This window comes from Ailuropoda melanoleuca, chromosome 5 (genome assembly GCF_002007445.2).
Source record: "Ailuropoda melanoleuca isolate Jingjing chromosome 5, ASM200744v2, whole genome shotgun sequence".
Classification (NCBI taxonomy): Eukaryota; Metazoa; Chordata; class Mammalia; order Carnivora; family Ursidae; genus Ailuropoda; species Ailuropoda melanoleuca.
In genome coordinates, this window is record NC_048222.1 from 22,736,366 (window position 1) to 22,761,726 (window position 25,361).

Sequence of the window (25,361 nt, forward strand, 5' to 3'; positions counted from 1 at the left end):
CATCTTCTCGTCCTCCTTGTCCTCCTCACAGTGCTTGAACTTGCTCAGCCCCCGGCCTCGCTGTCAGGCTTCTCCCCAGTGCTCCCCGGAGGGACACCAGCGCCCCAACCAATCCACTGATCTCCCTGTCCTCCCTTCACCTGCAGCTCTTTGTTGCTTGTTCAGTATTAATGCAGCAAGAAAGATGTTAGAAATACAGCACTATTTCTGCCTTGTGAGGCCAACGAAGAAGGAAGAAGGAGCTTAGACAACTGGGGATGATAACAGCCAGCGTGTGCTTGGCACTTCCTGGCCCGGACTTAGGGACACCAGCGCCCCCGTCTCTGCTGACGTGCCCTTCCTGTCTCCTTGTCTGAGCCTCCCTGAGGCTCATGGGTGGTCGAGTCAGAATTCAAACCCAGGCCCGCCGGCTTCTGACCTGTGCCCTTAACCAGCGCACTCCGGCCCCAGGAGCAGGAAGTGTGTATTTGGAGGCTGCTCCGGCCTGGCCTGTGCTTGCAGGGCGCTGGGCCCAGCGGCTGACGGCTGCCAGGCTGGACACCAGTGAGCCTCCGTGCCAGGAACTGTGCCAGGCCTGGGGACCGCCGGGAAGGGCCCCCTCTCCCTCCTCAGCAGCATGTGAGGAGACTGCTGCCGCCTGGGACCTGGCAGAGCTGAGCTGAGCGGAGAGGCCGGAGCCTCCACACGGCGGGGGGGGGGGGGGGGGGAGGNGAAGGAGAGAGCCAGGAGCCAGGGGCTTGGGGATGCGGGTCAGGCAGATGCAGGGCCGGGGCTCGGCCAGGGGCAGGAGGGAGCCCTCGGAGGACTCTGGGAAAGGGAGTGGCCGATCCATTCCACATTCTAGAAGAGTCACTTTGTCAGCAGTGAGGAAAGAGCCCAAGGGAGTAGGAGGATGCAAGACAGGCCGGGTAGGCGAGTGTGACCCAGATGGGCTGAACTGGAAGCCATGGGGCTTGGGCACGGGTTAAACAGAGGGGCTGGGGCAGGGGAGAGTCTGGCCACTCCCGGGCTCTGGCTCTGTCGGAGGGCAGTATGCCCCACCCCTCCCCACCCAGCATGCGGGGTGTGAGGAACGCCCTCCTGTGAGTAGAGATACAAGGCCTTTTCTCATTTGGGGTTGAGAGAAGTGACGGGAGCAGTGTCTTTTGTTGTTATGAAACGTGACAAAATGAGGAAGAGAGCCCCCCCTCACATTGTCCCACCCACACACACGACTGTCATTCTGTTCCATTCTTTGAGAAAAGTGTTTCTTTTCTGTACTCCTTCCTGTCTTAACCATCAACTCTGATAGTCCACGTTACGGTGGCCCTTCGGGACAGCTGTCGACCTGGGCAGCCCCAAGACGCCAAGTCCCCCTTGTTCCTGTCACTTGTGTGGATCTAGGACTGGCCAGCCAGAGAGCCTGCTGTAGATGGCAGGGACTCTTTGGGTTCACTATTGACAGCAAAGCCGCTGGGAAGGCCCCAGGGAGAGGGAACCCACTGCTGAGCCACATGGTGGGCAAACAGAGTGGAACACCACCCCCCCAGCCTGAGCAGCAGGGGGGACAGGGGAGGCCTGGGTGGCCGGCCCACACTGGCAGCTTTGGGGCTTTGTGTCAGCAGGAGGCCACAGTCCCCACAGCTGGAACCATTTGGTTTGTTTGTTTTTAACAGCTTTACTGCGGTGTAATTTACATACCATATCGTGCATCCATTTTAAACATACAAGTCAATGATCTTTAGTGCAATCATGCCCATAAATCCAGGTATCGAACATTTCCATCACCTCAGAAAGTTCCCTCCTGGTCCTTTGCAGTCCGTCCCTGTCCCTGCTCACAGCCCCAGGCAATCACTCATCTGTCTCTGTAGATCTGCTCCCTGCCCCCCGCTTTTTCAAAATTTCACATAAATGGACTCTACAGTCACTGAGTGTAATACTTTTGAAAGCCGTCCACGCTGTGGCAGGTGTCAGTACTGCAGTCCTTCCTGCGGAATACTGTTCCGTTGTATGGGATCTGCCACACTTTATCCATCACCAGGTGATGGATTGGGTTTCTTTCTGATTTTTGGCTGTTGTGAATAATGCTACAGCGAACATTCGTTTCTAAGTTTTTGTGGGCTACAGATTTCCTATATCTCGTGAGAGTGGAATTGCTGGGTCACACGAAGGTTTACATGTAACTGTTTCAGAAACTGACAAGCTTTTCCACGGCCGCTGCCCCACTTTTCCTTCCTGGCGGCCGTGGCTGTGGGTCTCATTCTCTGAGCAGCCTCACGAACACTTGTCAGTCTCTGCCTTTGTGTTTCTGTTTTTGTTTTAAAGATCGTTTTTTTTTATTTGAGAGAGAAGGAGAGCACAAGCGGGGGGGGGGGGGGGCAGGNGAGGGAGAAGCAGGATCCCCACTAAGCAGGGAGCCCGATGTGGGACTTGATCCCAGGACCCCGGGATCATGACCTGAACCGAAGGCGGATGTTTAAGCGACTGAGCCATGCAGGTGCCCCCTGTCCTCTGCCTTTTGGATTGTTGCTGTGTTAGTGGGCGTGAGGCAGTCTCTCACTGTGGTTGGAATCTGCATCCCTCTACTGACCGGTGACACTGTACATCTGCTTGGGTGATACAATAGTCTGTACAATGTCTTTGAAGAAATGTCTAGTCCAGTCCCTGTCCCATTATTTAAACTGCTTGTCTTATGGATGGTTCTGTATGTATTCTGGGCACAAGTCCTCTTGTAGACATGCTCAGTAACCACGTTCTCCCAGTCTGTTTCTTCTCTTCCCATTTTCTTGAGAAGTATTTTGAGGAAGTCCTATTGATCATTTCCTCTTCTAGATCCTGCTTTTGGTGTCGTATGTAAGAAATCTTTGCCTCACCTAAGATCACAACGGTTTCCCCTTATATTTTCTTCCTAAAAGTGTTACCAAAGGTTTAGCGCTGACATTCAGGTCAGTAATCCATTCTGAGCTCACTTTCGTGTATGATGTTACGTAAAGGCCCAACTTCTTTCTTTTGCACGTGGATGGCCAGTTGTCGTAGCCACTTGTTGAAAAGACTCTCCTTTCCCCGTTGAATTTGCCTCCATAAATGGAAGAGTTTATTTCTGAACTCTCAGTTGTTCCACTGATCTGTCAATACACCGGTACCACTATATTATTATTACTATATTACACTATTATATTATTACTATAGCTTTACACGAAGTTCTGAAATTGGGACGATAAGTCCTTGAATTCTGTTATGTTTCAAAATTGTTTTGGCTGTTCTGGATCTTTTGCATTCCCATATAAAACTTGGCATCAGATTATCATTTTCTGGGGAGAAAAAAACAGCATCTGGAAATTTGATAGGGATTGTGTTGAATCTGCACATTCCATCTATGATGGAAGAAGTGCCATCTTAACAGTACTGGGTCTTCCAATCCATGAACATGGACTGTCTCTTCTTTATTTTATCTTTCTGATTTTCTCTCAGCAATGATTTACATTTTTTAGTATACAAGTCCTGCATTTTTTTTTTAGAGATTTATTTCTTTGAGAGAGAGCATGTGTGCACATGTGAGTGGGGGGAGGAGCAGAGGGAGAGGGATAAGCAAACTATGCACTGAGCAGGAGCCCGACGCAGGGCTCGATCCCGCAACCCTGAGACCACGACCTGAGCCAAAATCAGGAGTCAGACACTTAACCGACTGAGCCACCCAGGTGCCCCAAGTCTTGCATTTTTAAAATTTATTTCTAAGTATTTTGTTTTTTTGATGTTATTATAAATAGAATTTTCTCAATTTCACTTTCAGCTTCTTTGCTGCTAGCATGTACACATACTGTTGACTTTTGTATGTTGAGCTTGTGTCTCAAGCCCTTATAGGTCAGTATTTGATGAGTTAGAGCTACCTGCAGTGCCAACCAAGAGATTCTAAGGCTCCGCGAGCGCCTGCTGCAGGAGCCTTCTGCCTACGTGCATCCCAGAGGAAGGGTCACTTCACTGAAGGGTGATGCACGGCTCTTAAGAACTCCAGTGAAAGTTATTTAAACCAACTGAGGTCCACATTCCTGTACCCTCTGCCCACTGGCCTGGGTCCGCACTCTGATGGGAAGCAAACAACTCTACTCCCCGCTCCTTGAAACCAGACTCTGTCCACCAGGCTCCTTCACTGTGACTGCAGAGCAGACACCGGCCAGCCCTCCCTGGCCTTTGCATTGAATGACACGGTGGGACCGTGACCTCCTGTCACGTGAACACCATGGTCCCCTTTCCTGCAGCCCAGCACTGCACTGCTTTCTCAGAGACCACATGACACTTTCTCCCCTCAAATACGCTTTTATGTCAGAGGAGAGATGTTCGAGCTATGATGGATTTTTTTAAATGTTGCCTATCTACTAATCTCTGTGGAACTTTGGTAGGTTCCCCAAATGGCAGAGGAGTGGAGATCAATGGCACATGCTCTAGGCTCACATTCAGTACTTTCTGAGCTCGGTGCTGCTGTGACTTTCTCTCAGTGACAGCGTGTGGCTTCCGGCACAGTAGCTCGCAGAGAAGGGACTGCTTCCACTGGTGCTGTGCAGAATGATTTTAGGAAATATACGGGACACAGCAATAAGTAGGAACTCCCAGAAAAATTACTTTCCTTTAAAGTATCTTCCAGTCTCTCTAGTTCTGGCTGGAGAAAATCTCTGTGAGTGCTGGTATGTCTGTCATATCCTTTTTTTTTTTTTTTAAGATTTTATTCATTTATTTGACAGAGACAGCCAGCTAGAGAGGGAACACAAGCAGGGGAAGTGGGAGAGGAAGAAGCAGGCTCCTAGCGGAGGAGCCTGATGTGGGGCTCGATCCGAGAACGCTGGGATCACACCCTGAGCCAAGGCAGACGCTTAACGACTGCGCCACCCAGGCGTCCCCGTCATATCCTCTTTAACCCCTGTTAATCCACCTCCCGCCTGCCCACTGACCTGCTTCTACATGAAGAGCAAACCTAGGGAAATAGCATAATTTAATAATACTTTGTCCTTGCATATTATTTATGGCCTGTGCTTTTCCATTTACAGTAGTATTCTAACACTGCCTTTCAAAATAAAAAATTTTGAGCTGGCGAGAGAAAATATTAAGTAGAAGGGATCCAAAGATGGCCAAGGCCAAGGTGGTCTGGGATATCCAGCAGGTGGGATGCACGGGGGTGGGGCCAGGCCCTGGTCGCCCGTGATCCTGCACCCGTGTGCCCCCCCTCTAGGAGGCGCCGTGTCCCCGCGCCGCGCGCTCGGGCCGCGCCGTTAACCGCGTGTGCTCGTGCTCTCCGGCAGGTGCGGCGGGCTGGGGCTGGTGCTGGCCAGCGCGGGCTTCGGCATGCTGACAGCGCCCATCATCGACCTGCACAACCAGAAAGGCTACTTCCTGCACCACATCATCTTTGCCTGCTGCACGCTCATCTGCATCATCTGCATCCTCCTGCTGCCCGAGAGCAGGAACCAGAACCTGCCCGAGAACATCTCCAACGGGGAGCACTACACCCGGCAGCCGCTCCTGCCGCACAAGAAGGGGGAGCAGCCTCTCCTGCTCACCAACGCCGAGCTCAAGGACTACTCCGGCCTCCACGACGCGGCCACCGCAGGGGACGGGCTGCCCGAGAACACCACGGCCAATGGCATGAAGTCCATGTAGCTCTGGGCGCGGCCCTCCCTGGAGGGGGCACCGTGGGCTCCAGGGGTGGGGGGCTGTCTGGGCACAGGTTTACAGACCAGGGACCGAATACGTGGCTGGGGGTGCAGGAAAACCCAATCCTGCTGCCGATGCCGCGGATCGCAAGACTGCCGACTGGGGTGGGGGAATTCTGTCTTTCCAAAACTCTAAGGATCGTGTGTGTGAGGAAGCAAACTCTTGGAAAATCACCCTTCAGACTTTCTTTTCTGCCATGAGATGTTTGTATTTATTTCGGTCATTTTTACGAGAAGCACTTTATTCCCTTTCATCCTCTGACTGGTCTCGAAACAGAACCGCCTCCTTCGGAAGAGGGACACGGTGGCCGAGGAGGACGCCGTAAGTAGCCAGTGCGGCGGCCCTGGAGGTCACACGCCGTCCTCGCCCTGCACCCCACAGAGGAGCCAGGGGTCCCTCACTCTGGGCCCGCGCCCCCCAAGGCCGCCTGTGTGCGGACAGACTGACCTGTCGTGGAGTGTCTCCACGACCGCATTGTAGGCAGCGCGAAATGTAAATGATTAGGTTTTTGCTAGAGCGTCTGCGTATGGTTTTTAAAGGGGTTTTTGTGTGTGTGCGTTTGTGAGGTAAGAGCTTCTGTTCCATGTGTGGGGGGAAAGCAGCTCCCAATATCATTAAAACCAGCTTAGTCTTTCCTTCGAGATCATCCTTTTGTACTTGATGCTGGAAGCTCCTTGGGGGAAAGTGTAAACATTTCACCAGAAATCCTAAGTAACGAGTGGTACTAAGGCCACGGTTTGCCGACACGGGTTCGCCTGGCCGAGCTCACGACGAGCAAGGGTGTGGAGAGGTGAGGCGCGGTCACGTCATTAATACTCCTTCCCGGGTTTAGCTCCAGCAGGAAAGTCCCCTCTGTCACACTCAGCTTCCTCGCCAGCATAACCTGAACACGTGGCTGCTTTCTGAACTGAAAACCGACAGGAAACTAACAGACACAGGCCATTGAGGCAAACCCACAGGAGTGAGGGGTGCTCTCCTGGACATGGCCCGTCACCCACATCTCGAGCACACGCCGCGTAGAAATCACCAGCCTGGACGACTGTCAGCTCTCACCACTGACTTCAGCTGAGAGACTGCAAAGCCTGTGGGAGCCACTCCCCCACGCAGCCCTGCCTCTACCTGCTTCCTGCTTCCTGTCACTTCCGTCAGCACAGAGTGGGGCTCAGGGCGAGGAGTGGGACTCTCACAGGTGAGTCCACCTGACCTCCGGCCTCTTCAAGCATCAAGACCAGTTGAGAGAAAGCAATAACTCACCAAAGTTCAACACCCACGCCGTCCCCAATAGCCAAGGGTTTTCGTTGTGTTCCTCATTGCGTCCCAGACAGTGAAGGCTTCCTCCTGCCCTTCCCGGGTCAGGCTTTCTGTGCCTGTCCGAGGGGCGCGTCACGGGAGACTTGGAGGGCCTCCTCAGCAACACCCAGGGGGCCATGAACAAAGTTTCCTTGGTGCAGGCAGGCACTGCCTTGTAGCAACACAGGCACCCGAAATTTTGGACAGCCTGGTTTCTTTCTCGAATTGTCCACCTCCGCACTTTGTGACACGTCTTTGCTGTGAGCTGTGTTCTTCCAGGGAAATTGTGGTCTCGAGTCTGTGAAGCTATTAGGTGACTTCCAACGGACAGCTGCTAGAACTCAAAAGGGCCAGAACAGTGGCTGACGTGACTTCCCTTTCTCCCCTTCCAGCTTCCACCCGGTCTGTCCGCAGCCCACCTACCACCCTCCTTCAAAACTGCTAGGCCCCAGTACGAGCCCGCTGATGTGATAAAAACATGGTGAGGACGGGAGCCAGCTTGCAGGCACGCGCGATTCCAGGGAGTAACCCGCAGTCTCATCACCGGTACCTGGGAAGGAAGGCCGCCCGGCAGTCTGTCCCCAGCTCCACCCGCTCCTCCACACCTCCCTTCATCTCTTTTAAGTCACTTTTGTTCCATGTTTCAATGTTCGTCTGCATTCACCTTAATTTGAGAAGATCTTTACATTTGTCAGCCTTCATGTGCCAAACTTGTGGAATACCTTTTGCCTTTTTTAAAGTACTGACTACAAAGCCACCCGGCGGGAAGACCCAGGATGTCCAGCACAGGACATGCGCAGCAGCCAGGCCACTGGGCGGGTGGGAAAGTGGGAAGGAGCCGGCGAGGCCCCCGTGGCCGCACCTGGCCAGGTGTATGTCTGCGTCCCTCCCCCCAGCGCTAGGACAGCCCACTTGCTGTCCTCCAGGACTTGGGCACGTTCCCTCGCTGGCCACACGGCCCCTTCTGTGAGAAACGTCCTGAAGCTGTCCAGAGCTGCTGGTAATCTCTAGCTAGGAAGGCAGAGGCGAGGCACGGCACGTATGAAGTCCTGTTCCTCGGTGTCTAATCTCCACTTGACACGACCAGTCCAACAGACAGCAGTCAGCACTGTCACTTCAGCAGTCCGGACTAGAAGAGAAGCTGGCTATGAGGACTGGGCTCTTGGGACCAAAGGCTAGCAGACGTGAACACGGCCGGCTCGCCAACAATCAGTGATGTCTCGGCAAAGAGGTTCCACAGCTTTTCTCTCCCAGCAGCCTCGGGGTTAGGCTGAGCTCCTGTTCTGTTGCTGTTCAGCTTCGGGATATCTGAAGCTCTTAAGGAACGCCTTTATGAGACGTAGACAAAGCAGAAAAGCTTCCGTGCGGGCTGAGCTCGGGGACATCCCGTACCAAGTGAGCAAGGCGACATCTGCGCCTGCCCAGCTCTGCGTGGGAGGGGGCTGCGGCCACCAGCTCCCTGGCACAGGTCAGTAGTGCGTGGACTCCTTGGTCCTGTTTCCTTCGTGCTTAGTGAGGAAACACTTCTCAGGCACCTGCTACTTTAAGTCTGCCTTCCCCACCACCTCCACCCCGCTGCTGTCCCAGGAGACATCCCAAGGGACGTGCTCCAGCTTCCTCCCCCGCCACCCACTCCTGCATCCTGCTGTCCTATCAGGGAGCTGTGATCCCCTTCCAGTAAAAGTTATGCACAAATGTGAACACCTGAGACAGGGCTGGATCTTTCTTCATTTTGTTCTTTTCCAGAAGTCAACAGTGACACCACATACCCTAAACGTTAGGAAAGTTTTAAATGCTTGGTTTTCTAAAAGAGTAGAATCACTTGCAACTAGGGGAAGGGGGATGGTAAGTTGGTTTGGCCACAAAACAGAAAGAGAGCAAAACTAAACCTCGTAAAGGAAGTAACTGCACTCAAACATTACCACTTCCTAGAGCCAAACAAGAAATGACTGAAGTGCCATTAAATGACCCGTGTGACCATCGCATTGCCCGGCCCCTAGGTGGCGCACGGGCGCACGCACGTGCTGGGGGAGCCCACACTTCAACTCTTCTAAAGAACACCTCACTTTAATGTATTGTGTGTTTTGGATAAGCAGTACAGTGTGTTATGTCTAGTGGGGAATACTTGCCTCCCTCTGTCCTTTCTGCATCCCCACATCTGAGGTTTCTATGTAAGAACCGTGTTACAGTACATGTCGACCGGGATTACTCTGGAGGTGCTCATTCATAGCACAAGCCTAAATTGAGTTCTGAACTGTCGTTCAAAGCTAAACGTCTGCATGATGTCACATCTGTTGTACCTTTGGGGAAAATTTGTATGTAAATGTACAGAAATAAAAAATGTTGCCCCATTAACAAATTTCCACTGGAATGTCTTCCCTACCTCATCTGATGGTATCCAATGAAGGGCATTTCACGACCATTGACTACAAGTAATAAAAACTCTACCTGTTTATGCAGCTCTCACTGTCCCTGCTTTAGCGCCTCTGTAAGCCGAGTCTTTGCTCTCACCCTGAGGGGACAGTGGGCGGCCTCTCACCTCGCTTGCAGGGTCCTAGTCTGAAAGGCAGGCAGAGGCAGAGATCGGATTGCACACAAGCTGTTCACTTAGTGACGTTCTCAGACCACCTGAGAAGCGGGGGCCATCAGCAAATTGAAGAGTTCTTTTCTCGTTTGTATTGATGTCCTGCTAACCCATGGCCTAGAGAGGTCAAGAAAGGACTCTCTTACACTGTGATTCCGTGAGGAAGTTCTGATAACCCAAAACTCTTCAATGTAGTATTTTTTAACAAGAAAACACTATTTCTTTAATAAAGTATTTATACCAAACTCTTCTCTCCATAGCCCTGATTTTGTGTTACTTACTCTTCTTAGAGAGGCGCCCCCTTCCAAGCTACGATTGTGGTGGCCGTGGCCTTGGAGGTTAGCACAGGAAATCTGCAAAGGAGGCAAGCATCTTGAACCCCAGACCTGCTCCTCTCAAGTGCTTTATGCCTCGGCCAACGTGTAACCACCACTGGCTGCCTACCACGGACTCAAAACGAGACTTTTGCCACTGCATGAAACCTGTTATAGGGCCCTAAACAATCTGCCTCCAGCAACAAAAGGGGTCCAGATGGACCCTGGAGATTAGAAAGGTCTTTGCCAGTGGTCCTCAGCCTCGCCTGTACTGAGCAGCACGTGGCGAGCTTTTCAAATCTGCCAAAGCCTGGGCCCCAGGCCCTCTGAGTCTCTGGGGAAGGGCCAGGCATGGGCGATCTCTGAAGGCCCCCCCCCAGGGATTCAAACACAAAGCTAGAGTTAGGAGCCACTGGTCCATGACATACTGGCTTTTGGAAACGGGTGTGAAAGAAAATGTGTAGCGTGGGGAACTAGAGAGACTGGAATCCACTACAAGTAGCAGGCAGAAAAAGGCTAAGGATTAAAGGTAACCAAAGCAACTGGGACTTGGGAGGAAAGAAAGACCATGATAGCAAGAAGAACAAGGAGGAGCTAAACCATTTGGATCCATAACAATGAAGTAGATAAACGCCACAGCTGACATCTGAATCTCCATGAGGCTTTCGAGATCTGCGAAGCATGTATGTATATTTAGTCTTAACAATAACCCAGCAAGGTAGAGTATTCCCAATTTACAGGGGAGGAGAAGGGAGAGACTTCACCAAGCCCACAAATCCAGTGAGCAGTGGAGCAGGGCTCAAACCCAGGCCCAAGGGAGAGCACAGCCGGCACAGCACTGAAGAGCTGCGCCGGGGAAGGGCTCAGCCGGAATGGGACGGAAGGAGATAACCTGACACGTATTTTATAAAGACCTATTACTTTAATTCTAACTGGGAGTGTACACAGCAGGGTCAGGACTAATTTACCTCCTTCCTGGATTATCAGATTAGCCCTCTGCAGTCCCAACAAAATCCCACTTTAACCTGGTCCCTATTACTGAGCGGCCACACGCGCACACGACTGCCATTTTGCTCTTCTCCTTCCCCAGGCTGATGGATTGTAGCTTTTCGGCCCACGCTCTGGTGAGCGGAAGAAGGGAAGTTAGATTAAGATTTAAAAACCAAATGTAAACACATTAACCTAATGACAAACAGTGAAATTCAATCCATTTATTTAAATGTATATTGTACATAAGTTACAAATCCTCACTTTTGCCACTCTGCTAGAACTTTTCCGGAAAAGCCTCCATTTCTTCCTTGATCCTGTTTTCTACCAGTAATGCGAAGTTACTGTCTGTGTTTTGAAGGTTATAGCTGACAAACACCTGTTTGTTGGTCTTCCTGGCTAAAAAGAGAAAACACATGGGTACAGACGTGACTGAAATGCTTGGAGACTGTGTGTGCCTCGCACGTACTTGACAGCGGAGCCAGGCCTGGGGAAAGAGAATGGGGTTGTAGGGACAGAAGGTTCTAATTTTTAATGCTACTCACAGCAGCGGCTGCAAATGCAGACTACGGTCACACAGACCCCCTCCCACTGTCCACAACAAGGAACGTGGCCCCGGTCAGCAGCGGTACCTGGAAACTTGTCAGAGACGCAGATTCTCAGACCCACTGAGCCAGAGAGGCAGCGGGTGGGGCCAGAGAGCTACGTTCACAAGCGCTCCAGGGGATCCAAGCCCTAACGGTTGAGCCGCTGTTCTACGTAAAAAGTTGGTTTGCTTTGGTTTTTTTTTTACTTTTTTAAAATACAGATAATTTTAAAGTAATTAAAATATTTAAGTTCTCCTTCAGTACCACCCTCTCTAGCAATCCCACTCCCTTCCCAGAGATACTCCCATGTGTCCGTACATTCGTTTAGCTAACACGCGCATGCACATATATGACTACGCGTGTGCACATACACACAAATGCAGGACTTCCAATGTGATGTTGAAGATATGTGCTAGCCCTTTCTACAGAACCAGTAAGAGCTGAAGTGCACTGCTCCATCTACAAGAACCGCGCTCAGTGCCAGGCGGGCAGTAAGCCTTAAACCAGTTCGATACCGACCACGCCCGCACTGGGCCTCCTCCCTCGGCCTCACTGCACACACAGGGCAAATGTGAACTCCTACTCCCCACAAAGGCACCCCCCAGCCCACAGACATCAGATGACCATGCCAGCCCTGTCATATGTGAGGTGGTGAGGGGGTGGCTGGTACCTGTCCAGTCACAGCCTGCCAGCCTACTGTCGTTCAGTGGCAGGAAATTCCTTGTCCCCAAGTAGAGGCCACTCTGATTCCAATCGCTCTACTTGCTAAGACAGGACCTTGCAGGGAGTAAAACTCCCCGCCTGCACCGTCCACCCAGCAGGCCCACCTCTGCCCTCCGGGCTGCCACAAAGTAAGGATGCCCCATGCACACCAATGCCCTCCAGTGCTTCTGGGGTTACTTGGAACCCACTAGATTTTCTCTTTTCCCACTTCCCTTCACCCTCCATAGAAGATACTCTTTCAGGACACCTCTCTCTTCCCATTACCCCTCTAGACAAGTAACGCATTTTCAGGGGCAGGGTCCAGACTGAAGCTCGAGAGGACCAGCACAGGACAGGGTGGCGCTGGACGGCTCCTTCAAGATCCCAGCACCCGGGCATCAGCGTCACTTTGGCGCTGCCAGCCACCACATCATACCACTGACTTTTCCAGCCTTTTCCGTGTGCCTGTCCTTGCTGGGCAATAGCTAAGGGCTGCCAGGTTTTGCTGACACAGATGGGAGACAGCCCTTCATTAATATCTGAATTTAATAACTGGTGAGGACATATTTTTTTGTCTATGTTCTGTTTCAATTTATACAGATAAATTGATGTAAACCAAACAAGAATTTAAAAAAAAACATCATTTGCATGAAACTAAGAAAATAAAAAAGAAACAAACTAGTTTGTTGCATACAAAGTGCTACTAGGCTTCCCCTGCAAGGACTCCCTGAGCCCATTTTACTTTATTGGCATAAATGATTTATTCATGGCACAGAAAACAAGCTCCCGCCAGCCTTCTCTGGCAGAATCCATCTCCCACTCTGGGGCGATCAAGGCTCTATACACATGAGCACACCCGTGTCCCCCCGGACCAGGCAGGGCATGACACAGTATGTCAGCCCTTCAACAGTGGCCGACGCACAGGGACGTACGTAGGAACAAAGGGGCGTCTCGTCTTCAACTTACTTTTACATGGTTCAGAAAAAAATACCAATATCCACATAGGGAATGATAACACCTGGGAACCTGGGTAAAGGCTAAGCAGGAACTCCCTGTAAATTTTGAGGCAAATTTTCTGTAAATTTAAAATTACTTCCTAATAAGAAGCTACCAAAGTAACTTACTAGTTGGGTAACTAGTTGGGTAACACTAGTTACAAGCCAGGTTTCTCTAACTTTGGGCTAAAGAGAAAGTACAGTGGATGTTCCTGTAACACCACAGCCGCCCACGTGGTCTCTGCCCTCCGCATGCAGGGAAGTCAGAGCGACAGGTCTAGAACGACCCACCCTCACCCTGTCCACTACCCCCCGCTCCTCATCCACCGTGCAGCCATGCTGGTCACATGGGGGCTTCCCGGAGTGACTGGCATATAAACACCACTGAGCAGGGATCAGGTTGACAGAACTGTCGGCACCACTCAACTATCCGCTCCTCAACATCAGAGGCCGGGTCTCCTTCGCCAGGTGCGTCCAGGGCACTAGCGGGGACACTGGTGCACGAAGACCGAGGAGGAGACAGAGTCTGCCCCACTGTCCCACGTCCCCGGGCACCCTGCACACTGGCAGGAGCAGGGCACAGCCATCCTGCCCTGAACTACCTAGCTTTTACAGGATGTATGTGTTCCAGGCGCAGGAGAGTGCGGAGCCTTCAACCTCACGTTCCTGCTTACCACCCTCAACGCCACACTCCGGTCAGGCCAGTCTCCCCTCTCGCCAGCTCTGCACACATGGAGAGTGAAGGGTGGTCCAGGAGGCGACCCCGACCCACTGCCTAATGGGTACTGTGGGCATCACTCACTCTCTCCTCCCACGAGGAGGTAATGCGCTTACAGGAGGGAACTAAGTCACCTTGACACTCACCCGCCTGGACAGCAGCCAAGGCAAGACATGGGGGCCCCTTGGGAACATGCTGCCTGAGACAGTCAGGGACATGGGCATGGCCTAGCCCTCCTTAAAGACAAACCAACATACAAAGGTCTGTGCTTCTCTCTCGGTATAAGGATGCTTTCGTTCTAGCGCCTGGCCTCATGGTTCCATTTAACAGCGAGGTTCCCATCTGCTGCTTCTGCAGCCCCAGCCGCGGTACGTACCTAAGCGCTGCGCAAGGCCAGTGGAGGTCGTGTCAGAAGTGTCTCCGAGGAGGGAGGTAGACACAGGGATGGAATCCTAAAAGGAAAAACAAAGAACACGATGCTGCTTTTCCATCAGCTTCTGTGGCTTCGGATTCTTCCCAAGGGTGGCAGCGGCAGGTTCTGGGAGGTCAGACACATTACTGAGCGAAGGAAGCTCTGGCGTCTGCGTGGACAACCAGGTAGGCTGACCCTCCACTGCATCTGAGGTCAGACAGCTGGCACAGATGAAGAGCAGTCACGGAAGCTGGCATCAGTGCGTTAGCAAGTTCTAAGACTTATGTTACATAAAAGGCTTTAGTGTTGGAAACTCCAAAGCATGCTGAACGGCCACATTACAACCAAGAGGAAAGCAGACAAGATCATTAAGGGCACAGCGGGAAGACAGCTAATCACAGAGTCTGGATGCCAAGTGCCTCCGGGTCCCTCTTGCCCCCAAGTTAGCCATCAGCCCAGAAGGCAGGATGCCCATCCCCTTGTCTGGGCCTGTAAAACACACAGCTCCACTCCCCTGAAGGTGTCTGAGCTCTTCAAGGTCAACGAGGGCTCCATGACTTTGCAAAAGGGCACCAGCCATCAGTGTCCAAATAACAAAAACAGACACGTCAGGATATGTTTTGACCAATCCTCATTTCAGATAAGAAGCAGTAAAACTAAAGAAATAAATGTGGCCCTTCTGAAACAGAAGAAATCTGACCACCAATTTCTATGGAAGTAATCCCCTTTACCATTAAAATTGCTAGCTTGAAAGAAAAAAACTCGCTAACTTACAATATGGCCAAAATTTTCTTTTATCAAAATACTAGCCTTCTAAAAGAAATAGCACTCAGTACAGAGTCAAGATTTTTTTTGCCTTTTTTATAAATTTAATTTTATTTATTTATTTATTTATTTTAGATTTTAGTTAACATACAGTGCGATATTGGTTTCAGGAGTAGAATTTAGTGATTCATCACTTGCATACGATATCTAGCGCTCACCACAGCAAGTGCCCTCCTTAATGTCCTTCACCCATCTCGCCCATCCCCTGCCAACTCCCTCCAGCAGCCCTGTTTGTTCTCTATCCTTAAGAGTTTCTTATGGTTTGTTTCCTCTCTCCTTCTCCCCTTCCCATAATGTATGTTCATCTGTTTTCTTTCATAAATTTCACCTATACATGAGATCATATGGTATTTGCCTTTCTCTGACTTATTTCACTCTAGTTCCATCCACGTCATTGCAAAGGGCAAGATTTCATTCTTTTGATGGCTGAGTAATATTCCATCATCTGTATGTACCACATCTTCTTTATCCACTCATCAGTCCATAGTTTGGCTACTGTTAATAACGCTGCAATAAACATCGGGGGGCATGTACCCCCTTCGAATCTGTACTGCTAGTAGTACCTCTAGTAGTATAATTGCTGGGTCATAGGGTAGTTCTGTTTTTAAATTTCTGAGGAACCTCCGTACTGTTTTCCAGAGTGGCTGCACCAGTCTGCATTCCCACCAACAGTGCAAGAGGGAACCCCTTTCTCTACATCCTCACCAACATCTGTCGTTTGCTGTGTTAATTTTAGGCATTCTGACAGGTGTGAGGTGGTGTCTCATCGTGGTTTTGATTTGTATTTCCCTGATGATGAGTGATGTTGGGCATCTTTTCATGTGTCTCTTAGCCATCTGGATGTCTTCTTTGGAAAAATGTCTATCCATGTCTTCTGCCCATTTCTTGGTTTTGGGGTGTTGAGTTTGATGAGTTCTTTATAGATCTTGGATACTAACCCTTTATCAGATATGTTTTTGCAAGTATCTTCTCCCATTCCCTAGGCTGCCTTTTAGTTTTGATTGTTTCTTTTGCTGTGCAGCAAAAAGAAACTTTTTATCTTGATAAAGTCCCATAAGTTTTTATTTTTGTTTTGCTTGTCTCCAGCAGTGTGTCTAGTAAGAAGTTGCTACGGCTGAGGTCAAGGAGGTTGCTGCCTGTGCTCTCCTCTAGGATGCTGATGGATTCCTGTCTCACATTTAGGTCTTTCATCCATTTTGAATTTATTTTTGTGTATGATGTAAGGAAATGGTCCAGTTTCATTCTGCATATTGCTGTCCAGTTTTCCCAACACCATTTGTTGAAGACACTGTCTCTTTTCCATTGGATATTCTTTCTTGCTTTGTTGAATATTAGTTGACCATACAGTTGTGGGTCCATTTCTGGGGTCTCTATTCTGTTCCATTGATCTATGTGTCTGTTTTGTCCCAGTACCATACTATCTTGATGACTACAGCTTTGTAAAGAGCTTGAAGTCTGGAATTGTGATGCCTTGTTTTATTTTTCTTTTTCAGGATTGCTTTGGGTATTCAGGGTCTTTTGTGGTTCCATACAAATTTTAGGATTGTTTGTTCTAGCTCTGTGAATAATGCTGGTGGTATTTTGATAGGGATTGCATTAAATGTGTAGATTGCTTTGGACAGTATAGACATTTTAACAATGTTTGTTCTTCTAATCCATGAGCATGGAATGCTTTTCCATTTCTTTGTGCCCTCTTCAATTTCTTTCATAAGTGTTCTATAGTTTCCAGGGTACAGATCTTTTACCTCTTTAAGTTAGGCTTGTTGCTGGGTATCTTATTGTTTTTGGTGCAATTGCAAATGGGATCGATTCCTTGATTTGTTTTGCTGCTGCTTTGTCACTGGTGTTTAGAAATTCAACAGATTTCTCCACATTGATTTTATATCCTGCAACTTTGCTGAATTCATGTATCAGTTCTAGCAATTTTAGGTGGAGTCTTTCGCATTTTCTCCATAGAGTATCACGTCGTCTGCAAATAGTCAAAGTTTGACTTCTTCCTTGCTGGTTTGGATGCCTTTAATTTCTTTTTGTTGTTTGATTGCTGAGGCTAAGACTTCCAGTACTATAACAGTCTTGTCTTGTTCCTGACCATAGGGAAAGGCTCTCAGTTTTTCCCTTTTGAGGATATTAGCTGTGGATCCTTCATATATGGCCTTTATAATATTAAGGTACGTTCCATCTATGCCTGCTTTGTTGAGGGTTTTTATCAAGAACGAATGCTGTATTTTGTCAAATATTTCTTCTGCATCATTGACAGTATCTTATCCTTTGACAAGTTCTTTTTTTTTTTTTAAGATTTTATTATTTATTTATTCGACAGAGATAGAGACAGCCAGCGAGAGAGGGAACACAAGCAGGGGGAGTGGGAGAGGAAGAAGCAGGCTCACAGCAGAGGAGCCTGATGTGGGGCTCGATCCCATAACGCCGGGATCACGCCCTGAGCCGAAGGCAGACGCTTAACCGCTGTGCCACCCAGGCGCCCCCTTTGACAGGCTCTTATCCTTTCTTTTATTAACATGGTGTATCATGTTGATTGATTTGCAAATACTAAACCATCCCTGCAGCCCAAGAATAAATCCCACTTGATGATGGTGAATAATTCAGTTAACGTACTGTTGAATTTAATTTGCTAGTATTTTGTCGGGAATTTTTGCATCCATGTTCATCAAGGATATTGGCCTGTAATTCTTTTTAATGGGGTCTTTGCCTGGTTTTGGAATCAAGGTAATGCTAGCTTTGTAGAATGAGTTCGGAAGTTTTCCACTTCTATATTTTGGAACAATCGGAGAAGAACACATATTAACTCTTCTTTAAGTGTTTGGTAAAATTCCCCTGGGAAGCCACCTGGCCCAGGGCTTTTGTTTGTTGGGAGACTTTATTGCTGACTTGATTTCTTGCTGGTTATGGGTCTGTTCAAATTTTTTATTTCTTTCTGTTTCAGTTTTGGTAGTAAGTTTCTAGGAAATTGTCCATTTCTTCCAGATTGCCTGGTTCATTGGCATATAACTTTTCATAGTATTCTAATTGTTTGTATTTCCATGGTGTTGGTTGTGATCTCTCCTCTTTCAGTTGTGACCTAATCTCTTTGGGTCCTTTCTCTTTTTTTGATAAGTCTGGCTAGGGGTTTACCAATTTTATTAATTCTTTCAAAGAAGAGGCTCTTTTGTTAATCCGTTCAACCAGGGAAGTTTTGTTTCTATATCATTTATTTCTGCTCTAATCTTTATTATTTCCCTTCTGCTGGCTCTAGGCTTTATTTGCTGTTCCTTTTCTAGGTCCTTTAGGTATAAGGTTAAGTTGTGTATTTAAGACTTTTCTTGCTTCTTGAGGTAGCCCTGTATTGCAATATACTTCCCTTTTAGGACTGCCTTTGCTGCATCCTAAAGGTTTTGGATTGTCGTGTTTTGATTTTCATTTGTTTCCATATATTTTTTTAATTTCTTCTTTAATTTCCTGGTTAACCCATTCATTCTTTAGTAGGATGCTCTTTTGACTCCATGTATTTGAGGTTTTTCCAAATTTTTTCTTGTGGCTGCCTTCAAGTTTCATAGAGTTGTGGTCTGAAAATACTCATGGTATGATCTCAATCTTTTTTGTGCTTGTCGAGGGCTGATTTGTGACCCAGTATGTGATCTACTCTGGAGAATATTCCATGTGCACTCAAAAAAAAATGTGTGTTCTGCTGCTTTAGGATGAAATGTTCTGAATATATCCGTTAAGTCCATCTGGTCAACTGTGTCATTCAAAACAGTTTCCTTGTTGATTTTCTGCTTAGATGATCTGTCCATTGCTGTGAATGGGGTGTTAAAGTCCCCTGCTATTATTATCAATGAGTTTATGTTTATTATTAATTGATTTGTATATTTGGGCACTCCCAAGTTAGGGGCATAAATATTTACAATTGTTAGATCTTGTTGATGGATAGACCCTTAATTATGATATAATGCCCTTTTTATCTCATTACAGTCTTTGTTTTAAAATCTAGTTTTTCTAATGTAAGTATGGCTACCCTGGCTTTCTTTTGATGTCCATTAGCATGATTGATGGTTCTCCATCCCCTCACTTTCAATCTGCAGGTGTCTTTAGGTTTAAAATGAGTGTCTTGGAAGCAACAGACAGATGAATCTTGTTTTTGTTTTTTATCCATTCTCACACCCTTTGTCTTTTGATTGGAACATTTAGTCCATTTACATTCAGAGTGATTACTGAAAGATATGAATTTAGTGCCACTGTGTTACCTGTAGAGTTTGTGTTTCTGGTGATGTTCTCCAGTCCCTTCTAGTCTTTGTTGCTTTTGGTCTTTTTTCTTCCACTTGAAGAGTCCCCCTTAAAACTTCTTGCAGGGCTGGTTCAGGGGTCATGAACTCCTTTAGTTTTTGTTTGTATGGGAAACTCTTTCTCCTATTCTGAATGACAGCTTTGCTGGATAAAGTATTCTAGGCCGCATATTTTTCCCACTCAGCACGCTGAAGATATCCTACCACTCCTTTCTGGCCTGCCAAGTTTCTGTGGACAGATCTGCTGTGAATCTGATGTTTTCCTTTGTAAGTTAAGGACTTTTTTCCCCTTGCTAGATTCTTTCCTTGTCCACATATTTCATGAGTTTAACTATGATAAGCCTTGTTGATGGTCAGCTTTTGTTGAATTTATTGGGAGTTCTCTGTGCTTTTGCATTTTGATGTTTGTGTTCTTCCCCAGTTTAGGGAATTTCAGCTGTAATTTGTTCAAATAAACCTTCTACCTCTTTTTCTCTCTCTTCACCCTCTGGGACTCCCATGATATGAATGTTATTACATTTTAATAAGTCACTAACTCCCCTAAGTCTATCTTTGTGATCCATTACCTTTCCCTCTTCTTTTCAGCCTCATTATTTTCCATAATTTTTTCTTCTATATCACTGATTTGCCCCTCTACTTTGTACATCTCGTTTTTTATGGCTTCCACTTGGGATTGCATCCTGGTTACAGCATTTTTAATTTGGACCTGACTAGATTTTAGTTCTTTTATCTCTGCAATAAGGGATTCTCTTGTGTCTTTTATGCTTTTTTCAAGCCTAGCTGTATCCTTATGATTACTGTTTTAAATTCTAGCTCAGACATCTTACTTCTATCTGTATCGATTAAATCCCTGGCCGTGAGTTCTACTTATTGTTCTTTCTTCAGGGGTGAACTTCTGCATCTTGTCATTTTGTCCAGGGAAAAAAAGAAAAAACAAAAAATACCAAAAAAAGTAGATCTTGGGTGTGTTTTGGTCTGCTTGTTAAAAGAATCTAGATCCAAAAATTTTCAAATGAATTAATAAAATAAAATGAAAATAAACAAAAAAATAAAAAATACATTCAAATATATGAGTTAAAAAATAAGAAGAAAAGGAATGGAAAAAATAAAATAAATGAATAATAAAAAAATAAGGAACAAAAGTAAAAAGGAAGCTAGATCGTATTTCCCCTAGAGCTGAAGCTTTGCAGCACTCTACAATTAGCAGACTTGGTACCAGCCAGTTGTTTGTGCTGGTCTTTTGCGGGTAGGGGCCTGTTGGGCTGATTCTCAGGTGGCTTGCACTAGTGGAAATGGGCTGCCGGGGCGCAGGGGAGCAGGGCAGTATAAGCAGACCATCCTCCATTAGGTGGTACGTTTTGCTCCCTGAAGACTTTCTGAGCTGATGGGCAGGATGAATACGGCGGCGACCCACACACTAGCCCTGGAGCTGAAAGTTCTCACCCCCACTCTTCACTGAGCCCTCATGGAAGAGCAATCAATCACCTCTCATGTTTCCAGTTTCCATCAGAACCCTGCATTCACCCTGCCTGTACCCAAGCTTTTTTATCTCAGGCATATAACTTAGTTTCAAAACTCCATATTTTAGGGACTCCCACGGCATGGACCCACACTGTTCCTCTGGGCGAGGGTCTCCCCACACTTTTGCCGTCTGCTGCCCATCCCAGGAAAGCAGTCTCACCACCTCACAGCAGTTCTGCAGTGTTTAGCGAAATAGCAGAAAGCCGGAACCAAGACCTGCTGCTCTCAGCCAGCATCCCCACTCCTCTGCAAAGGAATAGCACCGCACCTTGGCGCCACCCATTCTTCCTGCAACCCAGGGAATCCTCAGACCACCCTGTCACTCCTGGCACTCTGCCCTGCTTCACCACCTGAGCACCTTTTAGCCAGGGACGTGACCCACAGCAGCGGACTGCTAAAAGTTCAGATTTTGCACTCCACCGCTTAAGTACTTTGTGGTAACCTCCATAAGCAGGCTCCCCCCCGCCTCTGTACCCACAGTTATATCTCCCCAAGTCAACTCTCCACACCTCCTACCTTCCAAAAGGTGGTCGCTTTTCTACCGGTAGACTTGTAGTTTTTGCTCTCTCAGACCTCAGATTGATTTCTTGGGTGTTTACAATGATTTGATAACTAGCTGTGTTCACGGCACAAAATAAGCCAATATGCCTCCACCATCTTAACTCCTCCCCACCAGGAGTTAAGATTTTTAGAGGAACAAGCTTGTGCCACCAGAGGCTCTGGGGTGGGTACCCCTCCCCTACACTGTCCAGGTAGAGACAGGTAAACTGAATAAACACCTACTATGTGCCAGATACTGTGAGCAGGGCACAGATCAGAGACTGCTCCTTGTCTCCTAGTGATTCAAAGTCACTTCAAAACGAGAAAGAACTTGTTCAGGTCTATAAGAGATGATCAAAAAACACAAGATAAGAATGAAAGCATTTACTGCAAGCTTTTTTGTTGAAAAGATAACAAAAACATGAACTCAATTAATGAATTTGCTGTTTACACGTTTCAAGTTCAATATTCAGCCATATGCTAACAGTATTTACAGTTAAACTTTTAGAAACAGAAAATCTACCTTAAGGTGATCGTTTCCCACCAAAAACAAAACTAAAACCCCCATATTATTACCCTTAGTACTTCATTATTTCCAAAACCATACTATGCCCAGCTGGCCTCCCAGGCACACACGTGCTCAGACAGTTTTACTATGGCTGGAACACCACTGTCCACTTCAAGTGGGCCCAACAGGTCCTAACTCATCTGAGCACATAGGGCCCCTATATCATCCTTGTTCTAAAGCCTGTCAGTGCCACAAACAGACCACGTAATGCAAGGCAGGCCAGCTGGAAGAGCAGCACAGTGGTATGGTTTTGTTCTATATGGTCTTGTCTTGCATGTGGGGGGTTGAGGGGGAAGGGACGAGAGGGAGACTTCACAGACCCTTTGGTGCCACCCTCCACGCATGGGCCAAAAACCTTTTTCTAGGAAGGGCCAGAGGATAAATCGTTTGGTTTTTATGGACTACAAGGTCCAGTTTTGACCGTTTGACTCTGCCATCAAAATACAAAAGCTGTGACAGACACTACTGAATGGTGAGCAAAACTATGTTCCAATAAGGCTTGGTTACAAAAGGACAAGGCAGGCCAGCCCCTAAGCCATGGTTTGTCAAGCCCTGTTCCACAGGAATCTTGCGTTTCCTGCTTTAAGCTATGGTCTACACCTCTTCTTTCTAGCTGGAGAGTGGGTGCTCTCTGGAAGACAACGTACAAGTATACAATGTGGCCAATGAATAGGACTGAACTTTTAACAGGTCTGGTAACTGAGAGTGGCCCCCTTTCCTTTTCCGGCCTGATCTTGGTGGAATGTGAGCTTCCAGTTGAGAAAATATACCCTACTAAGAGCTATGACTACCACACGGTCAGACTGCCAAAGTGCACCAAAGGAGCCCACAGGAGGAATCTTGAAACTGATTCAAGGAAGCAATGCCTGGTCTTACCAATGAGCAGTCCTGGGCCCCATGTAACCCAGAGCCTTACCCACTGTCTATGATGACAGCCTAAGGACTAGGAAAGAAAGAAGGGAAGGTGAGGTGGCTCCAAGGCACCACAACCTCCAAACACACAGCTCCACCCATAACCCCATGGCCGTGCAGGCCCTTTACCTCTCCTCCAGTGAAAGAAGGAACTGCCACCTGCCCAAACGCCCAGCTGCCAGTACCCACCAGAAAAGAAATAAAAGAAAACCTGCCCCGGAAAAGAAGAGCAAGAAGGCAAAGGGCAGAATAGGGATACTGTGTGAAGATATCCGGGAGTCCCATTCAGAGGCTGTCTCCTTCCCAAAGCTTTGCCCAGGTCTTGCCTGATGGCTCTTGCCTCTGATTTCCTACCACCCCCAGGTCCCCTCAAGAGATTACAATCCTTACTGCCTGCCAGGCTGTAGGTTACTGGTAGCCCTCCCTAGGAAACCTGGAGTTCCCTGAGGGGGGCCTCATTCATTCATTCAAAAATTTAATGAGTAGCTTGTCAGGCACTAAGGTTACAAAGACTCATAAAACAGACAAACCTCACCACCACCACCACCACCACTATGGATCGTGATGATGAACTGCAGAAGGAGCAAAACGTGGGGACACGCCAACGTGCTACACTAGCCAAGAGGCCCACGAGTGCGCAAGGAGGGAAGCGGGAGCAGGGGAGCCCTACCAGGTAACAGAGCCCAAAGGGTTACTGTGAAGTCTCTGAACTGCGCTCGACTGTACCTCTTGAAAGGTCTGGAGCAGAGGAATGACAATATCTGATTGCTGACTACTGCCCTGTAGAGAACTGGCCATAAGGCAGCGTTGTGGGCTGAATGGTGTCCTCCAAAAAAATAAGTGCCCATCCTAACCCCTAGCACCTGTGAATGTAACTTTTTTTTTTTATTAGAAATAGGGTCTCTGCAGATGTAATTAAGCTGTAATTTAGATGAGGTCATACTGGAATAGGGTGGTCCCTTAATTTATTATGACTGGTGTCTTTATAAGAAAAGACATAGAGAAAGAGACACATAGAAAAGGCCAGTGACATTGCAAGCAGAAATCTAAGTGATGAAACTGCAAGCGAAGGAATGCCAAGGACTGCCAGCAACAGCAGAAGAGGGGAGAGGCATGGGAAGATTCCTCCCTCGGAGCCTCCAGAAGGACCAGACCCACTGACACCTTGACTTCAGACTTCTGGCCTTCTGAACTGTGAGAGAATTAATCTTAGTTGGTTTAAGCCACCCAGCTTGTGGCACTTTGCCACAGCAGCTCTGAGAAATTAACAGAGGTAGCAAAGGGGGAATCAGGCAAGGAGCCAAGGAGATGCTGCAGGCTTGGCCCAGGGTGGCAGGCCTGACAGGAGGTGATGGGTGTGTAGAGGCCACTTTGAGGCAACCAACTTGAACAATGGAAACCTGAGTACACAGAAGGGCCCACAGTGACGTCCAGCCTCTTGCCTGAATACAAACAGGCCCATTAGGCCACCCACCTAAGCCCTAGTTAACCAATAGGTTACTTACACCCCTAAACAGGTACCAGAAAAAGGAGAAACATTCCATATGTTCCCATACCTCCTCACCTTCCCCCTTAACTACAGTCTCTCCCTTGCGGTGCATTCAATAACCTTGTCTCCTTTGTTGTGCCTTGGGTGAATTCTTTCACTGACCCTGCCAACGGCCTCCACCTGAAGAGGTCGCCCCACAGGCTGGTTGGATTCCCCCCACGTTTTGATAGACCGCAGTGCCTACAGATTCACGGACACTCCCATGTGGAGAGCGGAAGAGAGAGTAATCAAAGTTTGAATGGAGTTTCCACAACAGCGATGGGCTGGCTGTGAAAGAAGCAAGTGTGTGGGAAGAGGCTAAGAGTTCGGTCTTACATAGGTCTCGTGTGAGATGCCCATTAGACTTTCAGGCGGAAACACAGGAGTCCGAAATTGAGGAAAGAGGTCTGTATTAGAAACAAAGAAAATTCGGTGTGGTCAATGTAGGGAAGGCATGAAAACTAAGAGATGGATGCCATCCCCCGGGGCGGGCGTGTGACCAGAGAGCAGAGGTCCCACGATGAAGCCCCAAACACTCCAACTACAGAGCGGGGCTAGAAGAGCCAGCAGTGGGGCGCCCGCCTTAAAGGCAGTGAAAGAGGGGAGAGGCGGGGCTCAGGTGGGGGCCCACGTGCCGGCCCGACCGCACCCCGTTCCCCTTCGGTGGTGCAGGTCCGGACCGGACCCCGGTTCCCTAAGACACCACAGGAAGAGTTCCGGGGAGCCCCCAGAGCCCCCTGGGCCCAGGAGAGACCTGAGGGCCACGCCCGCGCACCTAGAGGGCCGGAACCCCTTCTTCTGGTCCCCCACCTGCACCGGGACCCTCGGTTACCTTCCATCCCTGCCCCCGCCGCCAAACCGGCCCGCCCCCTTGGGACCCACCCACCACGCCAGCTCGGCCTCCCCCGCCGCGTCCCCC

At 48.4% G+C, this 25,361-nt stretch overlaps 1 protein-coding gene and 1 non-coding gene across 3 annotated transcripts in view; one reads left to right on the forward strand and one right to left on the reverse strand.

Annotated features, from left to right (window-relative positions):
- Positions 1 to 6,640, forward strand: part of SLC22A23 (solute carrier family 22 member 23) — a gene marked incomplete at its 5' end in the record, with an annotated part of 169,412 nt that extends 162,772 nt beyond the window's left edge. The window contains one exon of the mRNA XM_034660200.1: positions 5,271 to 6,640. Within this exon, the coding sequence (XP_034516091.1) occupies positions 5,271 to 5,628 (358 nt within the window). The remainder of the gene's footprint in view (positions 1 to 5,270) is intronic.
- Positions 6,641 to 11,066: 4,426 nt separating this feature from the next.
- On the reverse strand, positions 11,067 to 24,867 carry LOC100471383. Of its 2 annotated transcripts, none has more exons than XR_004625407.1 (3): positions 24,779 to 24,867; positions 14,236 to 14,311; positions 11,067 to 11,256 (listed from the first exon to the last, which is right to left on the reverse strand). It is a non-coding gene; the product is annotated as an uncharacterized LOC100471383 (transcript). The 2 variants fall into 2 exon arrangements; XR_004625408.1 differs by lacking the exon at positions 24,779 to 24,867 and adding an exon at positions 21,678 to 21,955.
- Between the last annotated feature and the right edge of the window lie 494 nt (positions 24,868 to 25,361).